The sequence below is a fragment of the Molothrus aeneus genome, chromosome 17, assembly GCF_037042795.1.
Source record: "Molothrus aeneus isolate 106 chromosome 17, BPBGC_Maene_1.0, whole genome shotgun sequence".
Classification (NCBI taxonomy): Eukaryota; Metazoa; Chordata; class Aves; order Passeriformes; family Icteridae; genus Molothrus; species Molothrus aeneus.
In genome coordinates this window covers 10,733,197-10,753,934 of record NC_089662.1, presented here as the reverse complement: position 1 = coordinate 10,753,934, position 20,738 = coordinate 10,733,197, and the positions used below count along the sequence as shown (strand labels likewise).

General features: G+C 39.5%; 1 protein-coding gene across 1 annotated transcript in view; it reads right to left on the bottom strand.

Moving 5' to 3' along the window:
* Positions 1 to 2,596: 2,596 nt before the first annotated feature.
* The window catches only part of TAF4 (TATA-box binding protein associated factor 4), a 36,886-nt gene continuing 18,744 nt past the window's right edge, over positions 2,597 to 20,738 (bottom strand). Inside the window, exons 3-16 of the mRNA XM_066561414.1 lie at positions 17,901 to 18,067; positions 17,041 to 17,160; positions 15,284 to 15,403; positions 14,424 to 14,546; positions 13,874 to 13,963; positions 12,629 to 12,883; positions 12,281 to 12,425; positions 11,662 to 11,776; positions 10,889 to 11,058; positions 10,152 to 10,282; positions 9,383 to 9,508; positions 7,949 to 8,005; positions 7,748 to 7,867; positions 2,597 to 4,132 (exon numbers count right to left, since the gene is read on the bottom strand). Coding sequence (XP_066417511.1) covers positions 3,965 to 4,132; positions 7,748 to 7,867; positions 7,949 to 8,005; positions 9,383 to 9,508; positions 10,152 to 10,282; positions 10,889 to 11,058; positions 11,662 to 11,776; positions 12,281 to 12,425; positions 12,629 to 12,883; positions 13,874 to 13,963; positions 14,424 to 14,546; positions 15,284 to 15,403; positions 17,041 to 17,160; positions 17,901 to 18,067 — 1,907 coding nt within the window. The 3' untranslated portion in view covers positions 2,597 to 3,964. The remainder of the gene's footprint in view (positions 4,133 to 7,747; positions 7,868 to 7,948; positions 8,006 to 9,382; positions 9,509 to 10,151; positions 10,283 to 10,888; positions 11,059 to 11,661; positions 11,777 to 12,280; positions 12,426 to 12,628; positions 12,884 to 13,873; positions 13,964 to 14,423; positions 14,547 to 15,283; positions 15,404 to 17,040; positions 17,161 to 17,900; positions 18,068 to 20,738) is intronic.

The following is a 20,738-nucleotide window of genomic DNA, read 5'->3' as shown; positions in this document are numbered from 1 at the left end:
ATCTGGGGGAAGCTTTTGTGGTGGGCAAATAAAAGTCAGGTCAGCCATGGCAGAGCAGCCCTGAAGGTGCTGCCCTCCCTATTCATCCCTCCAAGAAACATCTCCCAAATTCATCAGCCTGGCAACTTCCACAGACAGGGAAATGTCACTTGCTAAAAAAACTCCCCAAATACTGAGGAGCAACCCTTGCCAGGGGACTGCTCACATGGCATTCCCAAAAATGTGAAGATTGGGATCAACCCACACTACCTAAACCTTTCCCTCCTGGCGCTTTAGACCACATTTGAACACATCAGGTCCTTGCCTAAAGCCCTGCTGTGCAAAAATCCTGGCACAAGCCAAGAAGTCTTTGGAGAAGGGACCCTCCCACCCTGCACAGCCAAGCACAGGGCTCTGCACACTCACCTGGGCAGGTGGATCCACACTCCCACACTGCAGGGAAATGTCACTCCTGAAAGTGCCACCACCCTCCCTCACTTACCCCACCGGTCAACACTCTCCTCTGCAGATGAACATAGCTGGAAACCTAAGAAAATGGTTAAAATTGTCATCGGAGCACTTTTAAATTTGTAATTTAGACAATCTCAGAAATGGAGGGAAACTTCTTGGATCACAGGGAAACCTCCAATAAAATCTTAATTACTGTGAAATTGGTGTTATTTATCATGCCTGCATCTCTCACTATATATTAAAAGGTTTCCCGAAAACATATCTATTTAATTATAAACCTGTGAAATAAGAACAGGCTGAATTCAGAGTGCCTTATTCTATCCTACTTATTCTGATCAATTTTTCTGCTGGGAAAAGAATGATATCAACAGTTCAGCAACACTAGAGCTATGCAGTACCCAATCAAAGGTGTTTAAAAAAACAGAGAGACATCAAGACTTCTGTAAAACAGGGTAGAGAGCCTACTACAAGGCACAGACTTACAAGAGTCCCTGGCACTGAGTGGAAAGAGTGTGCTAAAATAAAGGTGCAATAAACCCTCACTGATACCCACACAGAACATCCCAGCTGGCAAACTGCAGTTTTGGGGCTGCTTACAACAAAGGTGCATCAGTCTTGGTACAGAGATCCAAGGGGAGGGGCAGTGGATTCTCTCCCACATTCACCCTCAGTCTCTGGTGGAGCTGCACGAGCTTTGGGGTCAGTAAAGAATCACAATTTTCTCTCTACAGGTCACTAACACACCAGAGGAGTGCTGTGCTGCACAGGTATTGCCCTCTAAATGCAACCCCTCCCCAGCTGTGACTTTGAAATGTCAAATTTCTGAGCAGCTTTAAGAAGAGCTACTGGTTTTATAATAAAAAAACCAAACGAACAACAAATGAACAAAAGTCTTCAACTGCTGTGAGAACTCCTCACAGTGCCAGTGTACTGACAATAATGGACCAATTCCCCAGTCCAAAACTCCATGAACTGGCCTCCATGAACTACTGGAGGGAGATGGATGCTACCAGCTTTTCTGACTAACAACAGGAACATTTATCTTTTAGCTGAGAAAAACTTCTTTGGAGTGCAGGGCTGCCTGTGCACGCAAAACCAATGTTATTTAAAACAGAACCAAGAGCTCTCCTCTTGCAGGAGATCTCTCCCTCCTCCCTTGGCCTCTCTAGAATATTTCTAAGCTACCGGGCAGGGAGAGCAAAGAACAGCACACCATGAAATAACTTTAATTTTTCAGTTTCTTCCCCACTTACCTGCCACAGCTTTGCAGACACTGTGCCCAGTCAGTGCCTGGCCAGTGGTGATTAACAGTTAAACCAGCTCCTGCTACAATTCAAGGGATGCTCTGACAGTTTTGGCCAAAAGTCAAAGGTGTTTCTTTCCACTTAGAATAACACAATTTAAAGCTGTTTGGAGTTTACAAACAAGGAGTCTTGGGGTCAGTGTCACACAGTGTCAGGGAGCACATCCCTTTAGGAGCTGATCCTCTTTTTCAGAGACACTCATCTGCCATGGGCCTGCTGCCACTGCCTGTTCACAGCAGGGCAGATTTGTCTGTATGCAAGGAATAATCATCAAATTAATGTTCTAGCAGGATTAGGGCCTCAAAATTATTAGGTTAATTGGTGCATGAGAGGAGGAATTAAAAAAAAATACAACCCAAAAGCTAAATATTCAGTACAGAACATCAGAGATGCTTCTCAGATTTTCATGTTGATAATCAGAAATGTCCCTGGTTATTTTCTTTCATAATTGTGCTCCAAATTGTGTTTTATGTCCTACCTTCTTCTGCAAACCACTTCAGCTGTGTTTGAGGGAGCAGGCTGCCCTCAAGGAGAGGCTGTTTTATTAAACCTTCACTAGACAAACACAAAATATTTCAGATGTTTCAGACACCTTCCCCTGCTTAAAAACCAACTAAACCACTGCCCACTGATGCTACTCCAAGACCCCTAAGACAACAATCAAATGCCAAGATTGATGAAATCACATACCTGCAAAATACTGATAAAACAAAACAGTATAAAAACATCCCAAAGTGCATCTTTAGCAAACAGTATCCCCTCAAGTAGACTCAACTTTTACTGCACCAAGAAAAATAAATCCAAGTGGAGAAAAGATTTAGAGAGAAAAATACATTAACAAATACAGATAAATTTGTTTTTAATAAAGGAGTTAATTTTCTTTCAATCCTATATAAAACAATAGCAATTAAAAACTTCATTTTTGAAAGTAAAATATTTACATATGAACAAGTAACTGTGCAAAATTTACATGAAAAAAAAATGGAAAGACAGGATTTCCTAAGAGACAAAATAAAAGGGGTGTAACAGTTGTCAGGTGTTGATAAAAATACTGATCAGCATTCAGTTTACACGCAAGAGAGTTAAATTCTACCATGAGAGTTCACACAAAGAAAGCCAAAGTATTTACAGTCATAAAAGTACTATCAATAGACAATTTAATACAATAACCTCTGAAAATATAAAGAACCAATTAGTATATTTGTAATAAAAAAATAGGTACAAAGAAGGGACTTTGCTCTGGACATCTTTAAAGTAGGCCCACAGCTTGCATACAGTCTTTTAGCAAAATAATTATAGTTTACATAGCCATTTTTATGTTATGTGCCAAAAATTATGTACAATTACTGACAAAATACACCAACCATTTTTCAACACTTGATTCACACTGAGAAAGTCTTTCGATGATTCCTCTCAACTTTTGATTTTATTTAATCTAAGCTTTCACTTTAGCTAAAAAACACAGTGCAAGTAAAATATATTTATGCTGAAAAGGTTTCTCTTTTTTTCCTTTTTTTTCCTTTTTTAACTTTACAGCTTTACAAACTATAGCAAATAAAATGCATTTTTACAGATGCTGCTAAAACATTCAGAAGTAACCCTCCTTTATGGGATTTCAGGGCCTCTAATAAGCAATAATGTGATTAAAATTGAGGTTATGTTTAAAATTAACTGTATATCCCTCTAGATTTTGAGCATTTGGGGGAAAGATAAATATTCTTAAAAAATCAGTTTGCTTTGCTAACTGACTGTTTTAAAAAAAAAAAAAGCTAAATGAAATGAGGTCATCTGCTGTAGACATATGCCTATGTAATGGATTTAGTTGAATAAAACTGAACTAAAATGAACAATTAATGTTGAAACTGCTACAGGGCTGACAAAGGGTAGCTAGTTATTTGCTAAACGATTCCATCAGTCTTTATATATGGCTTGTTTGGCAAGAAGGCCACTCAATCAAGAGATGAGTTAAAATTTAATTGTCCTTTTATAGTATCCACAGGCCTTGTAAGTATCCTCACTGTTACAGAAATGTATTTCTCTTATACTGAAGAGTTTATTTATAAACAGGAATATAAAACTGTTCCATGTAAAGAGGTGGTTGTTTTTTAAACAATATCCCATTCGCTTGTTACAAAAAGGCGTAATTTGCAAATATATTAAAAAATGTCCTCAGGCGTCTCTCCGTCAAAAATACCTTGATCTTTTCCATTTTACTTAAGGAATGCTTTGTATAGCAATAGTGAATGGCTTGTCTCTCGCTCATTTTCTAAACAAAATATGAGGTCCCTGAGGTTCACCCGCGTTATCCTTTGTCGCGTAAACTGTCTGGTTGTTCCAACTCCAGAGCTGCCTGGGACTGCTGCACTCGAACCAGATCCCTGGGAAGCACAAGAACAGGTCAATCAGTCCATGCCTGCAAGCACTGCAAAACTTTTCAGAGAAAACGTGACTTAAAAGCTCTACACAGTCAGGTGTTGCTTTGGTTTTTTAAAATTTTTTGAGCCTTCTGATGTTCACATTCTTGTAACAAACTTTTTCACACACTTTTTGTAAACAACTTATTGTTTTGCATTTTTTTATGGAAGAGGAGAAATCTGATAGACTGTTTGTTTAGTGTTATTGGAGAGGTGGCACTTTCCCCCTCCCATCCACTGTCACTTTTGGAAATCTATAAATGTTAGAGTCAGAAAATAAACCTCCTTTTTTTTACCTTAAGGACAGCAGCGTGTGCATTTTGTGTTATTCCGTGTCCTACAGTAACAGTCAGGCAGCTGTACACTACCAGATTTGAGACTTCCTTTTTAATTCTGATTTGTTAACAACAGTTGAACAATCACAAGTTTTCAGTGGCATTCAATACAGACAATAAAGCCCCAAAGAACTGCCTGTGTTTTTAGGAAGGCGCTAAGGACAGGCAATCCCAACTACCAAACCAAACAGAAAACAGGATTCTTCACAGTTCCAGCCTACAGATGCCAAGGACAGCCCTGGAGCTGTGTATGACCTGGAGAGCATCCTGTTCCCAGGACTGTGAGGCCTTGAATTCATGATCTCAATGGCAGGGTGCTCTCCTTCTGATGACAAACTGTAACCAAGCTCAGGACTAAATTTAGGAGAAGCTTTCCTAGACACAGTCACATTCTCTAATAACCCATGAATGCTTCTCCATCTCTCAGCGTCACTCTGGCACACACTGTGAGTTTCCCGGAGTGGCAGGACAAACAGGCAGGATATTATTATATCAATCACTTTAAAAAAGGAAGAAGAAAGCAAAAGCAGAAGGGAACAAACGAGCGGCACGGAGCGGGCCGGGCTGGGGCGCAGCTGCAGCTCCGCACAGTGGCCGGCAGAGGGCGCGCGGGGAGCGGAATGCAGGCAGTGCCCGGCTCAGCCGGGAACCTCGGGGCGCTGCCCGGTGATTTAACGAAATAAAGAATTATTCCGGCAACGGGATCCATTGCTGAGGTCAGCTACGCCTTCATTTCCCCCTCCAATTTAATTTACTAAACTAATGTTATCTTTTATTGTTTTTATTAAACTTTTATACTTCGACACCAAGCACGCCTCAGCAGTGAATACTTATCTGCCACTGTGCTTGGAGAATTTTCCAAAATTTTTCTTAATAAAAACACTCCAAACTTGAAAAAAGTCCAAATTTAGAGTGGTGCATGAGCTATGTGAATAAGCTGCGGAGGGTCCCACTAACAGGTGTGAAAATAATGTATTTAATCAATGAATATTACTGATGACCAAAACCAACCTAAACCTGCACTGGAAATGATCACTCTGGGTTAGCAGAACTCTGGTCAGTGCAGGTGAACTTACTTCACCACACTGCTAACAAGAAAGCCAGATTTTGGCTTCTCATGCATTCTGTTGATCCAGCAAACAGCAAATCATTAAAATCCTGTTGTTAGGGCTGCTCAAATGCTGGATTTTCAAGGGAAATTTTAAGGCTTGAACTATTTGGCCATCAAATTTTCACCAACTTCAGAGGAAATTAGAAGATGCAGGAAAGCATTGGATGCTAGCTAAATTTTCTCACATACATATGATTGCTAGAGAACAGAAAGAATGGCTGGAAGGGATTTTATTCTTGTTTTTAAAATATTCTTTAGTGAAAGCTCAAGCCTGAGCTCTGTTATGCAGACCGTAATACTTGAAATGCAAAGGTGAAATTACAGGAGTCATTAAAGACACAGAATTACGTATAGAATAAGTTAAGAAGCTTTTTAGTAACTTTCAATAAAATTACATGGATATAAAACTCTCAAACTGACAGCAACCTGTTTTGTTGAATTTGGAAACAAAACAGTGCAATTACTACTTAGAAGTGATTTTACATGTAATTAAGAGTCAGCATTTGTAGACATCAAAAGCTTCCACTTACAAAACTGTGTCTAAGTAACAACAAACCTTATTTTCCACACTTCTTGTAATATGCCTTAACCACAAACTGCATACAAATGGTGACGAGTGGAGCCCAATTTAAAAATGTCAAGTGACACAGCAGCAAAAGCACAGCTGTGAGTATCAGATCAAAGGCAGCTGCTTCTTAATTAAGCAGACAAAAAGACTGGAGTTCCAGGGAACCTGTAGTTAATTGGTTAACCAGTGATTAATCCAAGATAACTAAATTAGTCAGATTTAGATGAAATACAAACAAGTGTTCACAGGAGATGCAAAATACATCCCATAACCTAAGTGACATTAACAGACCATTAAGGTGGCACAGCTGAGCATGCAGGAGTAAGCAATACCAACAGTAACTCTGCATGAGGTACTTCAGCATATTCCTCTGAGACAACTTCATTTGTGTACACATCTATCTTTGCAAAGTGCCCCATTCTGTAATTTTCATAATTTTAAACCACATCTATAAACCTTTAATAGAGTCATTTGTCAGCTTATATAAAAACAAGTCTTATTCTCAGTAGCAGACAGTTTAGTAAATTTCAAAACTTAAAATTACTCTAAAAGATGCTCTAGAGGCTTGGTTTTTTATAAACAAAGGTAACATTTACTAGTATTCAGATTTTTCTCTACCATTTTATATCAAGCACATGTAAATTATTGCTTGCAGCAATTCAGTATAAAACAAGGTGAACTTTTTTGAGGCTTTTCTGCAGTATAAATGCTTTAGCACTGAAAGTTCAGAATGCTCAAGGAGTAATAAACAGGACTATTAAACTATTACTATTCTGTCACTTGCTATCAGACACAAAACCCCACGGGGGAAAATCCTCAAATTATGAAGAGAGCTTTTGGTCCAACAAATGACAATTTTCAAGAATGTTTTGTTCTTTTTAAACATTAGAGAAATCCCATATTGAATGTCTCATGCAGAAAGCAATTTTATACCATTTCTTGTTTATTAACTTGTTTAGAAATACAGCAGATAATCATGTACCAGAATGTAAATTAAATGAATCAGACACTGAGCATTCCAATACCTAGTCTGCAGAGAATTTTTTAAAAGGCAGATTCAACAGTAGGATGTACAGAGGATGTGCAAGAACATCCTGATCAGATGGAACTGGTCAAACTGATCTGTTGTGGAGACACTAAAACTAAGGCCAATCAACTGCTGAAGAGAAAAATTAGGGAAGCTCCTGTAACTTGAAGCTCCTGCTGTCAAATTTAGCAGTGACTTAATTCAACCACCCCACCTACTCTGCACTTCAAGTTAGATTGGTTATGACCACAAAAATCTCCTTCCAAAACTAGAGAGGCCCAAAAAGCTGAGACTTGTTAGATCAGAGATGGTTTTTCTAAGATCCCCCCAGTTCCATGAGTCAGGGAATGACCCCTCAGATTCTATTCCCTATGCGACTACGGGTGCTAAAAATTGATCCTGGCCTTGGAGTGAGCAAATCTGAACAAAAAACACTTCTGCTGCTCAGGGAGCTTCCACAAACTGGGGAAAAGCTCTGAACAGAAAGCTTTGCAGAGAGGCTGAGGCAGCAAAACCAAAGGTGACAATTGTACTGTACCTCTGTCCCTGATCCAGATCCTGGGGAATCGACTTTCCTTTTCTTCCTGGGCCCGATGGCAGCTAACGCAGTCAGGTTGGCATCCCTCTGTCTCATCTGTGCTAGCTCTTGCTGCTGCATCTGTGTGTGCCAGAACAAGGATGGGTCATTATTTCTCTTTCAACTTCCAAAAGAAAAGTTTATGTTAAGCTCAGCACTCACCTCCTTGGCCTTCTGTTTCAACCTAAGCTGTTCTGGATCTTCTTGTCGAGATCGAGACTGTGTTGATAAAGGATGAGCAGGAGGTGGTTGGAGAAAAAGAAAGAAAAAGTTACAAAAGCAGTTAAAGATTATATATGAAAGCTTTTCTTAAATTTCAGCAGGAAGTGGGGAACACCTATCACTCCCACAGAGGGTAACAGTGGTAAACAACTTCTAGAAAGTAAAAGTTTTCCTTTTCTTAACATTTCTATTTTTGAAAAAGGCATCCCCTTTTTCTGCTTTGTTAAAGATAGCCAAGGAGTAGCCAGGCAATTATGTCTTAAATGCAATCATTACAAGACACAAATTACACAGATCTGTGAACTGAATTATACACTTTGCATATGAACAAAGGAATCAGACCTGTACTTTTTGGAACAATTCCTCCCCTTGCTGGGTAACCAAGCACTTACTCAGAGCTGATTTTCTGCTACGCCTACACACACAGGTCAGGTTGCAGGCTGAACAAAGTGCACCTGAGTGACCCAAGACCATTTGCATCAGCAATTGCCCATTTCACTGGGCACCTGCATTCCTTGTGTGTGTCATACTTTTAGAATAATGAAATAATTTAGATTAGAAAAGACCTTTAAGAACATCAAGTCCAGCTGTTTCCCCAGCACTGCCAAGCCCACCACTAAACCATGTCCCCAAGTGCCACATCTACACAATACTTCCAAGGATGGTGACTCAACCACTGCCCTGGGCAGCCTGTTCCAGGGCTTGACAACACTTTCAGTGATGAAATTGCTCTCAATATTCAATCTAAACCTCCCCTGACGCAACTTGAGGCCATTTCCTCTTGTCCTATCAAATCCTGAGTGTTGTCAAGCCCTTACATTTTTTAGGCAAACAACAAAATAAATTTGGATTTTGACATTGTCAACTCATGCTGGACAACAAAACTAAGAGAAAACATAGGTTGTTTTGTGAATTATTTCTAGGGTACTCTTATCTAATCACATTCATTCTATATTCACTGAGTAAAACCACAGTTTAATATTCACATTCATGTTTACATCAACTGCTTCCTATTTATTGTATTTCTCCAACTTGTAAAAATCTTTCTGAATTCTATTTCTAGTCTCTCTCTATTACATTTAAGAATACCACCAAGCTATAAAATTCATCTTTCTTCACCAATGCAAAATGCAAAAACTAAATTTCAAGACTCCTTTTAATTTGGGAATATGCAATGAGAGTGGCAAAGAAGCTGTTTCCCATGCTTTACAATGAAAAGCAAAACTGAGCTCTAGTTAAGAACACACTCATCAAGTTCCATCTTTGAAGATTAGTCTTCCCCTTCATTGCAAGTGTTTTAGAATGAAAAGAAACTCTGCAGTTCTGATGTCAAAAGTGACACTTTGCAAACACGTGTGAAAGGCGAGCACTTGCCTTTGCTGCGCGCATTAAAATTTCCCTTTCTTGTTCATCTTTACGCTGCTTTTCTATTTGATCAAGTTGTTCAAAGAACTTGAGCTGTGCCCGAACGTCACTTGCTTGTTCATATCTTTCATCATCCTGAAAATACAGCAAACACGTTTCTCATTACTCCCTTAAAAACAAAGCTGTTACCTTGCACTGCACTGGGGAAGAACATACACACTCAAAGCTCCAGTGTTCACTTTGTCCTTTTCAGACAAATAGCAGGAGTATATTTACACCAGTCAAACCAGCCAGAACTCTTAAAAGCATTTTGTTCTATTCCATGAATCATCAGATTTTGACTTCTAAACTAGTATCATCACAGCTTTAACCCCTCAAACATATTTCACAGAGCTGTGTGGTTTTTTAAACACTGCTCAGGCATTTGCATCTATTAGGAACACACATCTGTCAGATAGCAGTCTCCTGGGAATTCAAAGCAGTGCTTTTATCTGTCTGACTCTACAATCACTCACACACTAAACATTTGACATAATAAATAAAGGGGAGGGCACAGCTTATCTGCATTTGTTTTAAAACCATTTTGTATAAGCAAGCTGAAAAGCTCCAGTCACCCATGTGTATTAATATCTTAATGGAAGGTGAGTCAGTCAAAGAGAATAAACAACCTGATTTCACAGAAAAAAGAAGACCTGAACTCCTGCATTACAGTCAACACCACAGCCTGCTGAATTTGTGCAATTTTTGCCATTCGATTTGAGCAATTAAATACAGTTACCTTGTAGGAAATATTCCTTTGTTGAGCAGTCTCTGATAGTTTTTCCACGAGGTTTTGTAGTCTTTGTTGTGTAGCATGTGATACGTAGCTAACTACATCAGGATGGATTTCTGTTATTCCATGTTTTTTACCTACAAACAAAACACAAGTGGGTTGCAAAAAATAATTTTACAATACAACTAAATATGAGTAAAATTTCAGTCATAGAAATTTAAATCCCCTCTTCTAAATATGATTTGCAGGTTTTTCTCAGACAAGGATTAAACAGGAAATTACACACTTATTAAAATTTGTATTAGTTTAACAAAATTGAAAATCTATTAATAAATGCTGTGTACTACAGTGTAACAAAAATTCAAGATTGCTTTTCGTTCCACCATCAATTCTAAATTACTAAGTAAAGCTGATAAAAGTGCTTCTGGACTTACTCATTGTTTGTGTGATGCTTGATACACCTTATTAGTTTATATAGTCAGACTTTCAGGCAGATTGAGTAGTTTTGATGTTGAATTGCCATCACTTTAGAAGGCAAATATATGTTTGCTATTCCTTGACACTATTCTACTTTCATAAGACAAATTATTTCCCACAAGCATTTGAATATACCAGAAAATACCAGAAGGTAACAACTCCAGCAACTTTTAATTATTCAAACCAATTTCTTTGGAAAATGCCTTCGATTAAACCTAAGAGCAGTGAAATTGGTTTTGAATAATGCTCAAGATAAAGGAACATACCTATTTCTAATATCCTTCTTTGTAAAGGTGCTGGGAAAAGGAAGGTTTCATCTTTACAGGACCGTGTTAATGTGCCCACGAGCTCAGAGTTTGTTGCCAATATCCGAGCACTTTCTTCTGACAGGTTGACTCCAGCCATTGATGCAACATCATTAATGTCATCATCATCCCTTAAAGGAAGGAAAATTTATTATAATCATAACATTTAGTGCTTATCTGCACGCACTGCTATGATACCACAGCTGCACATAATGAATTCCACCATAAAACTGAATAATTAGTTTTACATTTTATTTGCTTTTGTGATATAATAAAATACAACTCATTTGTTTGTAAATGAGAAATTATTGCCTTGACTTCAAAGAGCACTAATTTTGTACTTCCTGTTTTTTCCAAGATCCTTTCTTATGTAATGTTTCACCACCTTGAGAAACAAGAGACCAGACGAATCACTACTACAAAACAATAATAATCTGCCCTCACCACCAAGACAGGCTGTACCTCACCAAGTAACTCAACCAGAGCTGGGAGAAGGGAAGGAATGAATTCCACTTGCTTGTCTGGGCAGGAATTGTTTATGAGGTTTAGCGCCAGCTAAATGCCAAAACCAGTCTGGCACGAGTATGTCCAGTGCTGTTTGTTGCAGGCTTTAATGAATAAGCAAACCTGCCCCCAGAAAATTCACCTCAGGGTTATTGTGAGTTTGCCCAGATGGATTCAGCACCAGGAAGGTCTGAGTTCAGCTGCCCAAGCACAAACATACAGTTCCTCACCTAAAAGAGCCTCCCCCAGGTTCTTTCAGTTTATTCTTCTGAGCAGCAGCTACTTGTGTCGAAACAGTGGCAATAGCTTTGTTTCCAGGTAATACTGCTGGTTTTACCACAGGTACTGCAAGAAGACAGACAGGATTTGGACTCCATCAATAAGAGCTCACACGTGCAAGCCAGTCACAAGCAGTTATGGCAATAGGTCTGGTACGAAGAGTTGACCTCTATAGCTTCTGCCAGCATTTCACCCAGGTAAAAACAGGACCCTTCCCACACAATTCCAGCAGCCAAACCATTTCTCTGTCAATGCTGCACTGATAGATCTGTACCCCCAGCCACTATGGCACTACACAGTGGAAGATTTTAGCAGTAGTACAAAAAGGGCACTTATGAACTGACATTCATAGAACCACAGAATGGCTTGGGCAGGAGAGGACCTTGATGATTATCTTGTTCCAACCCCTCTGACACCTTTCACTAGACCAGGTTGCTCCAAGCCCCATCCAGTCTGGCCTTGAACTTCCAGGAGTGGGGTATCAACAACTTCTCTGGGCAAGCAATCCTTAAACCACGCTTCAGGTAATGCTATCAAATATGGCATATCACAAGTATCTTGACCTCTTACCTGTCTGCAGTTGATTCAGTTGGATTTGAGGAGTGGTGAGCATGATACGACTGTGTGGTTGCCGCAATGCCACCATGGGCGTCTGTGTCAACGTTACTTGTGGAGGCCTTATCAATGCCCCTGCTTTTTGAGACTGTTGAATAACCTGCAAATAATAAGGAAAAAAAAACCCCTGTAAATAATCTGAGAATCAGATGGGAAGAACAAACCCTAAGTGCACTTTAACCAAGATGCAATTTAAGTTATACTTTTTTTATCAGATCTTTGATTGAGCCAAACCACCAGCTTAAGAAGTACTATCAAAAAAACCCCTGTGCAATGACCAACGCTGCACTCCAGCTCACATACCAGTGGCGTGGACTGCCCTTGTTTACTGACACCAACTTGTGTGGGCTGAGTGAGGCTGATGACGGGTTGCTGGAGGGTACTGGTGACAGTGGCAGTGGCCTTGCCCGCCGTGCGCTGCACCGAGGAGCTCAGCAGCACGGACGTCACCGACGGGATCGTGGCTATCGTCGCCTGCGTCGTGGGCTGCTGCTGCTGGCTCTGCTGAATGAAAGCTGCAGAGTCTGGTGTTAACTGTCTCAAGGCAGGTAAACTCCTCTGAAAAGGGGAAAGGAAAGAGTTTGGTTGATTTGTTTAATCCTGGCTCACATAGTATTAATTGTCAAGAAGCGTCGTGTTTTGTTTCAGTCCATTGGATCGGTCTGTGTGCACCTGAGGAAAGGTGAGCACACAGAAATACCAACCTGCTCCTATTTAATAAGCAGGACAGAGGGACAATACCTTTTGGATATTATGGGCATCTAGGCTATGCAGCCTACCTGGAACCCCTGGTATGTATTTAACAACCCAAGACCATGCTGCCTTCCTTGACTGTTGTCCAGAGTGTTTTGGTGGCTTCTTAAATTAGTTGTTTTCTTATGGCAACAGTTTTTGTCCTCAGGAACAGCTCAAGGTTGAACAAGCATTTAAGAACCCAGAAATGTCAACACACACCTACAACTCCATCCCATAATCATACATTAGTCAAGCAGTTACATTCTTACAATTCAGTGCTGCTGTATTTTCACTCATTTCACTGATGGTAAATGTTTTGCAATAAATACTATTTTGAGATTTGCTGAACTACTATAAAATTTATGTCAAATGTGATTTATCATTGGGAGATGACAAATTTCCTGCTTCTCCAAACCAGTTTACAGCACAGGCAAAACTTCCCCAGAAGGTACAATTTTCTATATCACTGAATCCCTTTGCTTTCTAAGACTAAAAAGAGAGCAATAAATCAATTCATAGGTTTGTGGCTTAAGTCATAGAAAGAAAACTTTCCAGATTTCTCAAAAGAGCTACTATGTGTCACCATGGTAGAAGTTACATTACTGACTGTGCCAATGAATCACAGTAACAAATTCTAGGAACTAAGACAGAAAAAGTATTTTTTTAAGGGAGCAAAAGCCTAACCAGGCACCATTTAAAGCTTCCTTTAACTTAATTTTGGAATTCCACCTATAATGGCAAAGGATGTGCTTGTGTTCATTGCAGCTGATATATAAGCACAGAAATAAAGGAAGAGTAGTGAAGATAAGTTACCTTCAGGAAAGGCACAAGGTAAGGTTGAGGTGAAGAATTAAGTTCTCTGTAGAGCCTACTGGTAAAATCTTCTGGTTCAATTTTTCCATCCTTCAAAACAGAAAACTCAAATGAACAAACTTGTAGAAATTAATTTTTATAACTATCCAACACTAAAAAAAAATTTAAGACTTGGGAACACACTGAAATTAGGTGGTTTTATCATTTCTCACTATTTTTAGTTACCAGTAGCTTTATGGTAGTAACCAACTTTACTACAAATTTCAAGTAATAAGATCTAAAGACCTCTAGTTACTGCATGATGGGATACACAAAACCATAACTTAAAGGTTGCTAACAAGTAGGCTAAGCAATACTAGCATTCACTCTATAAATATTAAAAATGTCAAGCTTTTATATTAGCATCAGGCAATTTAGCTCAAATTTTATAAACTCCAGCCACTGAATTAAAAAAAAAAAAAAAAAACACACAAAAAAACCACTTAAACCACTTTTGAGTCTGAATTTGCCCAGATGCTGTATTTAACAACTTCTGATGAACTTTTCTTACCAGCAGACTCTGTACTAATTCCTTCACGTTAGCCGCAGTCTCTGTGGACTGTTTTCCAGATGATGCCAGTTTTATTAATGTGGACAGAAAGTTTTTGCATTTCTTCACATTTTCCATAGTTTCCTGAGAAGGAAGGGTAAAAGGAAAACAATCAGAGAAAGGAAGACAAACTCCTCTTAATACATGATCTGACCATATACTCCATGAAATAAAGTCCTTTAGTTCATCAGTACAGAGTAATATTTATACATACATGTACCTCACATTAAAACATAAACAGACTGAGATTATTATTTTTCCTCATATACTTATATATATTATACATTTTTGTTACCAAAATTTAAGGAATTGTGACTCTTCATGAAATGAGGAAACACCAAGTATTTTAAGAATGGCACATGGTACATGGGAAAATACATGTTTTAGCAGGACAAAAAATAGTAAAGCTGTTGTTTCACAGTGCAAGTACATGGATTCTCCCTGCATTTTGCAATCCTGGAAACATGCAGTTTGAATCAATCAGTGCCAACTGTTTATCCTTTCTTATAGTGATTCTCCTCTACAGTGCTGAACAATTCACTGTTCTATAAAATACATCTAATATATTTTTTAAATGAGTGCTTTCATACTGTTACAGAAACAAAAACACTTTAATACCTGTCAAAATTCAAGTGACCTGTACCCACACCTTGTAAATTATATGGTTCTATTAAAGTTTACCTTTTCAAGGTCAACAGCTCACAGGATTCCTGCATCTTTACTAATCTCCACTCCTATCTGTGTTTACAAGTATATGTCTATATGCACACCATGTATATGTGAGTGAACAAAAATAGATGTCACATTTCTCAGAATCTTACTGTGGCAGCAGTGGAGGTGGCCGTTGTCCCTTGCACTGTTCTCTGAGGAGTTCCAGTTTGTACAGCTGTTGCTGTCCCCAACGTGGTTGTTTGTGCAGTACCACCCAGAACGATCTGAGGCTGCAGAGAATAAAAACACAAGATTATTTTCTGTGGAACGCACCAAGAGCCTGTTTTCCTGAGCCATCAAACAGAAGATGAGGCACAGGGCAGTAGAACACCTTTCACAGCTGCTATAAATAAGCTGCTCATGCTCTGGTGCAGTGGAATGAAATGGCCACCAGATGGCACTAAAAACATTCGAAACGGGAATTCCGAAAGTTGATTAAAAATTGCGCGATTTTTGGTCACCGAATAAAACACCATAAACATAATCTCAGCCAGTGGGGTTCCAAAATTCAGCTAAAACAAGTGCTGAATTCCTGTGAATTCAATTTATCTTTTTGATTGTTTCATTAAATGCCACTTCCAAAGGGAGGAATTTCTAAAAAGGCACAACTGACACAAAAGCTTTGGTCTTACCGAGGTCTTTGTGATAAACAACAGGACAAAACATTTTTCTAGTTTTGTAGACAAATTGGTAATTTGAAGTAGAAATATCAGCTCCAAAGAATCACAATTACAAGCAAGATCCTCTCACATACACAGCTCATTCATGGGCTTCCAAAAGTCTAATTATTAACAACAACCCGGTCTGAGAGACAAATTCCTACCAAGCTACAACTGACACTCAGAATGTTCACAAATCATTTATAAACTTGCTCTTTATATAAAGATGCACCAAAAAAAGAGGCTCCCCTGCTGCCAAAGCTACCTTTATTGGTATTTTGGAAAAAAATAAGGGAGATAAGGATTTCATTTGTCTCTTTTTTTTTTTTTATCAGGATAAATCAAGTCCATGGCATGCTCATTACAGAACAAAATATGCAGATGGAAAGATGGTGGGGTTTTTTTTGTCCTGTATAACAGCAGTGCAAATTAAGGAGACTCAGTTAGGTAAATTAACTCTTAGATCTAGAAAGATCACTGGCATAGGGAAAGGCTCTCTGAGGGGAAAAAGGTTAACTGGATGCATAGCAAAACCTGCATGTTTTAAATTAAAACTCTCTAATCCTGTCTACTCAAAGGATGAAGAAAGCACAATGAGACAGATTAGGCGACAGCAATCATATTGTATCACTGCTGCCTGGAAGCCATGTGGAGAATTTCACACTCTTGCACTGTTTTTTAAACTCTTGACATCTCAAAAAAAACGTCCAAGGAAGCCCAAAATGAATTGAGGCCAGCCCAGACTGACAACAGTCTCCAGAAGGACACAGACCAAAGCAGACTCATGTGAAAGGGAGAAGGCTTCAGGAAGAGAAGGCTGCCAGTGCAGTCATCTTTGCAATTGTAAATTTTGCTGCAGAATTCAGAGGACTGCAGATCCACCATAGGAATAACACCACAGCCCAAAATCCAAGGGGAATTCTTGTCACCTCCTTTAAGCAGAAAGCATAAAGGTATTTCATTTCAGTCAGCTCTGTGACTGTACAAACTACAAACACAATACCTTTAAATGGAGATATGTACAGGTGTAATATGAAATTATACCAATATACATATAAAAAATTATACCTGTACATCCAAAATATGCACTGAGACCTGCAGATGTTTTAGAAAGGCTAATCCAGAAGGCATTTCTTCCCTGCACTGAGCAATTGCATTTCCTGTGTGCCTGGCAGGCTCATGCACACACCATTTCCCTACACACTCACTTGCACAACCGGGGGCCGCTGTAGCGTTGTCGTGGGTTGCACTGTTGTTTGAGCCTGAGACACTTGCTTGATGATAGTAGTTGGTGTCACCTGTCGTGCAATAATGGGTGTTCCTGGAGCCTGGGGAAGAGGAAAAAAATCATAAACACATCAGTGCCTATAGTTAAATACCAACTGCTCTATCTGGTGTTCTGATTCTGCATTATTACAAATAGCAGAGAATGCATCTGAAGCACTGTGGAACTCCAAGAAGGATTTTCAGTCTTGAACTTAATGCAACTGTCAAAACCTTGGTGTATGTATATCCATATCAGTTTTTTTCTTTTAGTCCTGTATTTATTCTGGGGAGAAGAGTTGTACACATTAACCATATATGGTCTTCTTTATATCAAAGTTTTCAACTTAATAAGATTCAGATATGTAAAAATATTTTTGATGAGTAACAGCCAAGCTGTAACAGAATTAGGAACACAATGCAATGCCTGTGCCTTGTGGAAAGTAGATTTAGATTAGCTATTTGGAAGAAAATTTTGGCTCTGAGGGTGATGAGGCCCCAGCACAGGTTGCCCAGAGAGGTGTGGACTTCCCATTCCTGGAAGTATTCCAGGCCAGGCTGGGATGGGGCTTGAAGCAACCTGGTCTAGTGGAAGGTGGCCCTGCCCATGTCAGGAACTGGATGAGCTTTAAGGCCCCTTCCAACAGCTTTCCAACACAAACAATTCTGAGATTCTGTGAATCTATGAACAGTCAGTACATCCCAGTTAGATCTATGGTTTCTTCACTAGTATCACACCTTACTTCCTCCAGTATTCTGCACAGGGAACAAAACAGTTTTTAGCAGCACAGCTTGCTGGACTGACCTGCACTGTGGATATCTGCACTGGGGGTGCACTGGTAGGTGTAGCAGGACGAGGAGTCAGAGTGTTCTGAGGCTGAGACTGGGCGTGTGCCTGGGCCTGCATCTGTGCCAGGGCTTGCTGGGGGATCATCAGCAGCTGCCCGTTCTCACTGCGCACCAGCACCATGCCTGCAAAACACAGCGGTCAAGGAACACATCTTTGCAAATATCAGAGAACACACTTTTCTGTTTGGGTTTTTTTAATTCAAGGTGGGCACATATGGAATTCATGTACAGCTGAAGGAGTAGGCAGCAAGCAAGAAGGGTTTAGAATAAAAGTAAAATACCCAGCTGCATTATGGTATTTTGCCTAGAATAACTTAATTTCAGAAATACCCTATCTAAATGCTTAGTACGGTGTGCATCAGAACACACTGAGTTGTATCTGCCCCAACCACAAATATTCCATGTGACTAGAAGTTCAAATGAGCAATCCTGTAAAAATCCTACCTGCTCTTTACTAAGAAATTTGTTTTATGAGACACTACAAATGGAAGAAAATCCTGCCATTAGGCAACATGCCTATCTTTAAGAGGGGAAGAAAAATAATCAAACCTAGGCTTCACCATCAACAGCAACACAATTGTCTAAGTTCTAAATTAATTTCCCATAACCAATTTAGTAATGAAAGTGGCTATAAAATCATAATCTCTCTCATGTGCATCAGCAACAAGACTGCACTGTGCCATGTTACACCCCAAATGAAAAATAAAACAGAGAGGGAAATGAGGAAGTCATTCCCTGCTCAGTCACTCAGATCAATACACTTAACCCCACTGGGTAGCTGTAGGGAACCAGAATTTAACAGGCAGAATTTCAGATGTGATTCTCTCTTCCTTGAAGGCACAAACAGGATCTGGACAACATGAGCTGTGTGCCAAGAGCTCCTTCATTCAGCTTGCCTCACTCGCTCCCTGAGAGCCTCAGGACCTCATCAGCTCTGAAAAAGCCACCTAAGGAAACAAACTGGGCACTCAAAATTAGTTGGCTTTTCTGAGCAGCTACAGGAAGAACCTTCGCCATGAAAATCAAGAGGCACTAGTGAAATCAGAAAGTTTTTCTTAAGTGTTGTTCAGTGAATCAAAAGCCCATACACACTCCCCAACAGTATCTGGAGATGTGGTCTATTGCATCTCAGAGCATGACTACTTCAAAAGAATCAAGCTTTTATTTGCTTTTCTATTCGGGTGAAGTGCTGAAATGTTTACAGACAACGCCTCAAACAGTTTTCTTGGACAGTTTTACAAGTAAACTGCAAAAATTCATATACTGATTTCTACAAAAATGAGTTTAAAAGAAAAGCCTTCGTTGATTTGTCCCTAATTTTTTCCTTACACTCTCTTTTAATGAAGCAGAGTCACACAGAGATGTTAAACATCCAAAATGTGACTTTCCATCACAGCTTATTTAAAAGTGTTAAGGTGGGACCCACAAAGTGCTATGGACAAGTGTTATATCTAGAAACAAATATCCTCAAAGTGTTTTTCTGTAGGCAAGGAAGAGGGGGAGAAACTTATTTATTATCCTGCAGACTGTAGAAGTAAATACTCTTAGTTTAGCTGTCAGGTCCAAAAAACTATTTTCCAAGCCATTCCAAAAAGTAAAGTTTCTTCTCCTGTAACTTATGTAGGGAGAAGTATTTCCTTTAAAACAGCAAAGGCACATACCACCACTACCTCCACCACATCTTAGGAGAATTTAAAGACCTTAATAGTGAACACAGAGCTTGATCCTGTGGGCTGCTCATTGGAACCATCACTACATTCTCACCATCAGCCTAACACTATGGGGAGAGGGGTACTGACAAAAGACAGAGAAACTGAACATTTTAAAGACTACAGAATGACCTGCTACTACATCAACCTCATTCTTGCACCAAAAGAACCTGGCATCCTCTTCAATGTGCAAACGTAAGATCTTGGGAAATGAACTCACACTGCCCACTTTTGTCATCCCTCATAATGATCAGCTGAAGCAGCTAAATGCTGAATCACTTGAAAGCTTCAATATTACTATAAACTCAATCATCAGTACAGTGGAAATCTGATTAGAGGAGCTATTTTCAAGACAACATCAAATATTAAGGCTTTTTGAGTACTTATTTAGTTTCTAGCAACTGAAAAGGTCCCATGCAACTACCTATGCCCAAGCTTTCAGAAGTCCTTAAATGCCACAGAACTACACTGACACCCCACAGCAAACCCTTTTTCCTAAAATTCACCAGTTTGGGAGTTTCCTAAGGTATCCTAAAGTTAATGTGCCATCAAATTCTTCAAAGAGTTACATATTTTTTCCTTACAGAAGCAACATGAGAAATACTAAGCCTAGTTTTGGATGGGGGTGTGTGTTTAAACTTCCTTTTCAGTGTAAAGGTGACTGAAGTTATTTGAAAGCACCAAGCCAAAGCAGCTCCCCTGCAGATGAGATCTTTACAGCATCAGGCAGCGGCCCAGAGCTCTGGGATACCTGTTCCTGTCTCCAGCTCAACACACCCACTGGGCTCAGCAATGTGTCTGCACCACACACCAACACACCAGTATGGCCAACTTACTGCTTTGCTCCCCAAAATATGAATGAGGACAGAGAAAAGATGGGAAATAACCACAAAGTGAAGGTTCAGTACCCCTGAAGTGCAAGCACAACATCTGAACAATGAAATATTCTCCCTGAGCTACATGCAAAATTAGAACATGCCTACACATTAACATAGCACAACTGCTCAAACAGACAGTTGAAAAGCATATTAATGTGAGCTTTAGAAAACATATCAAGAAAGTTCAATTTTTGGCAGCAGACAGAC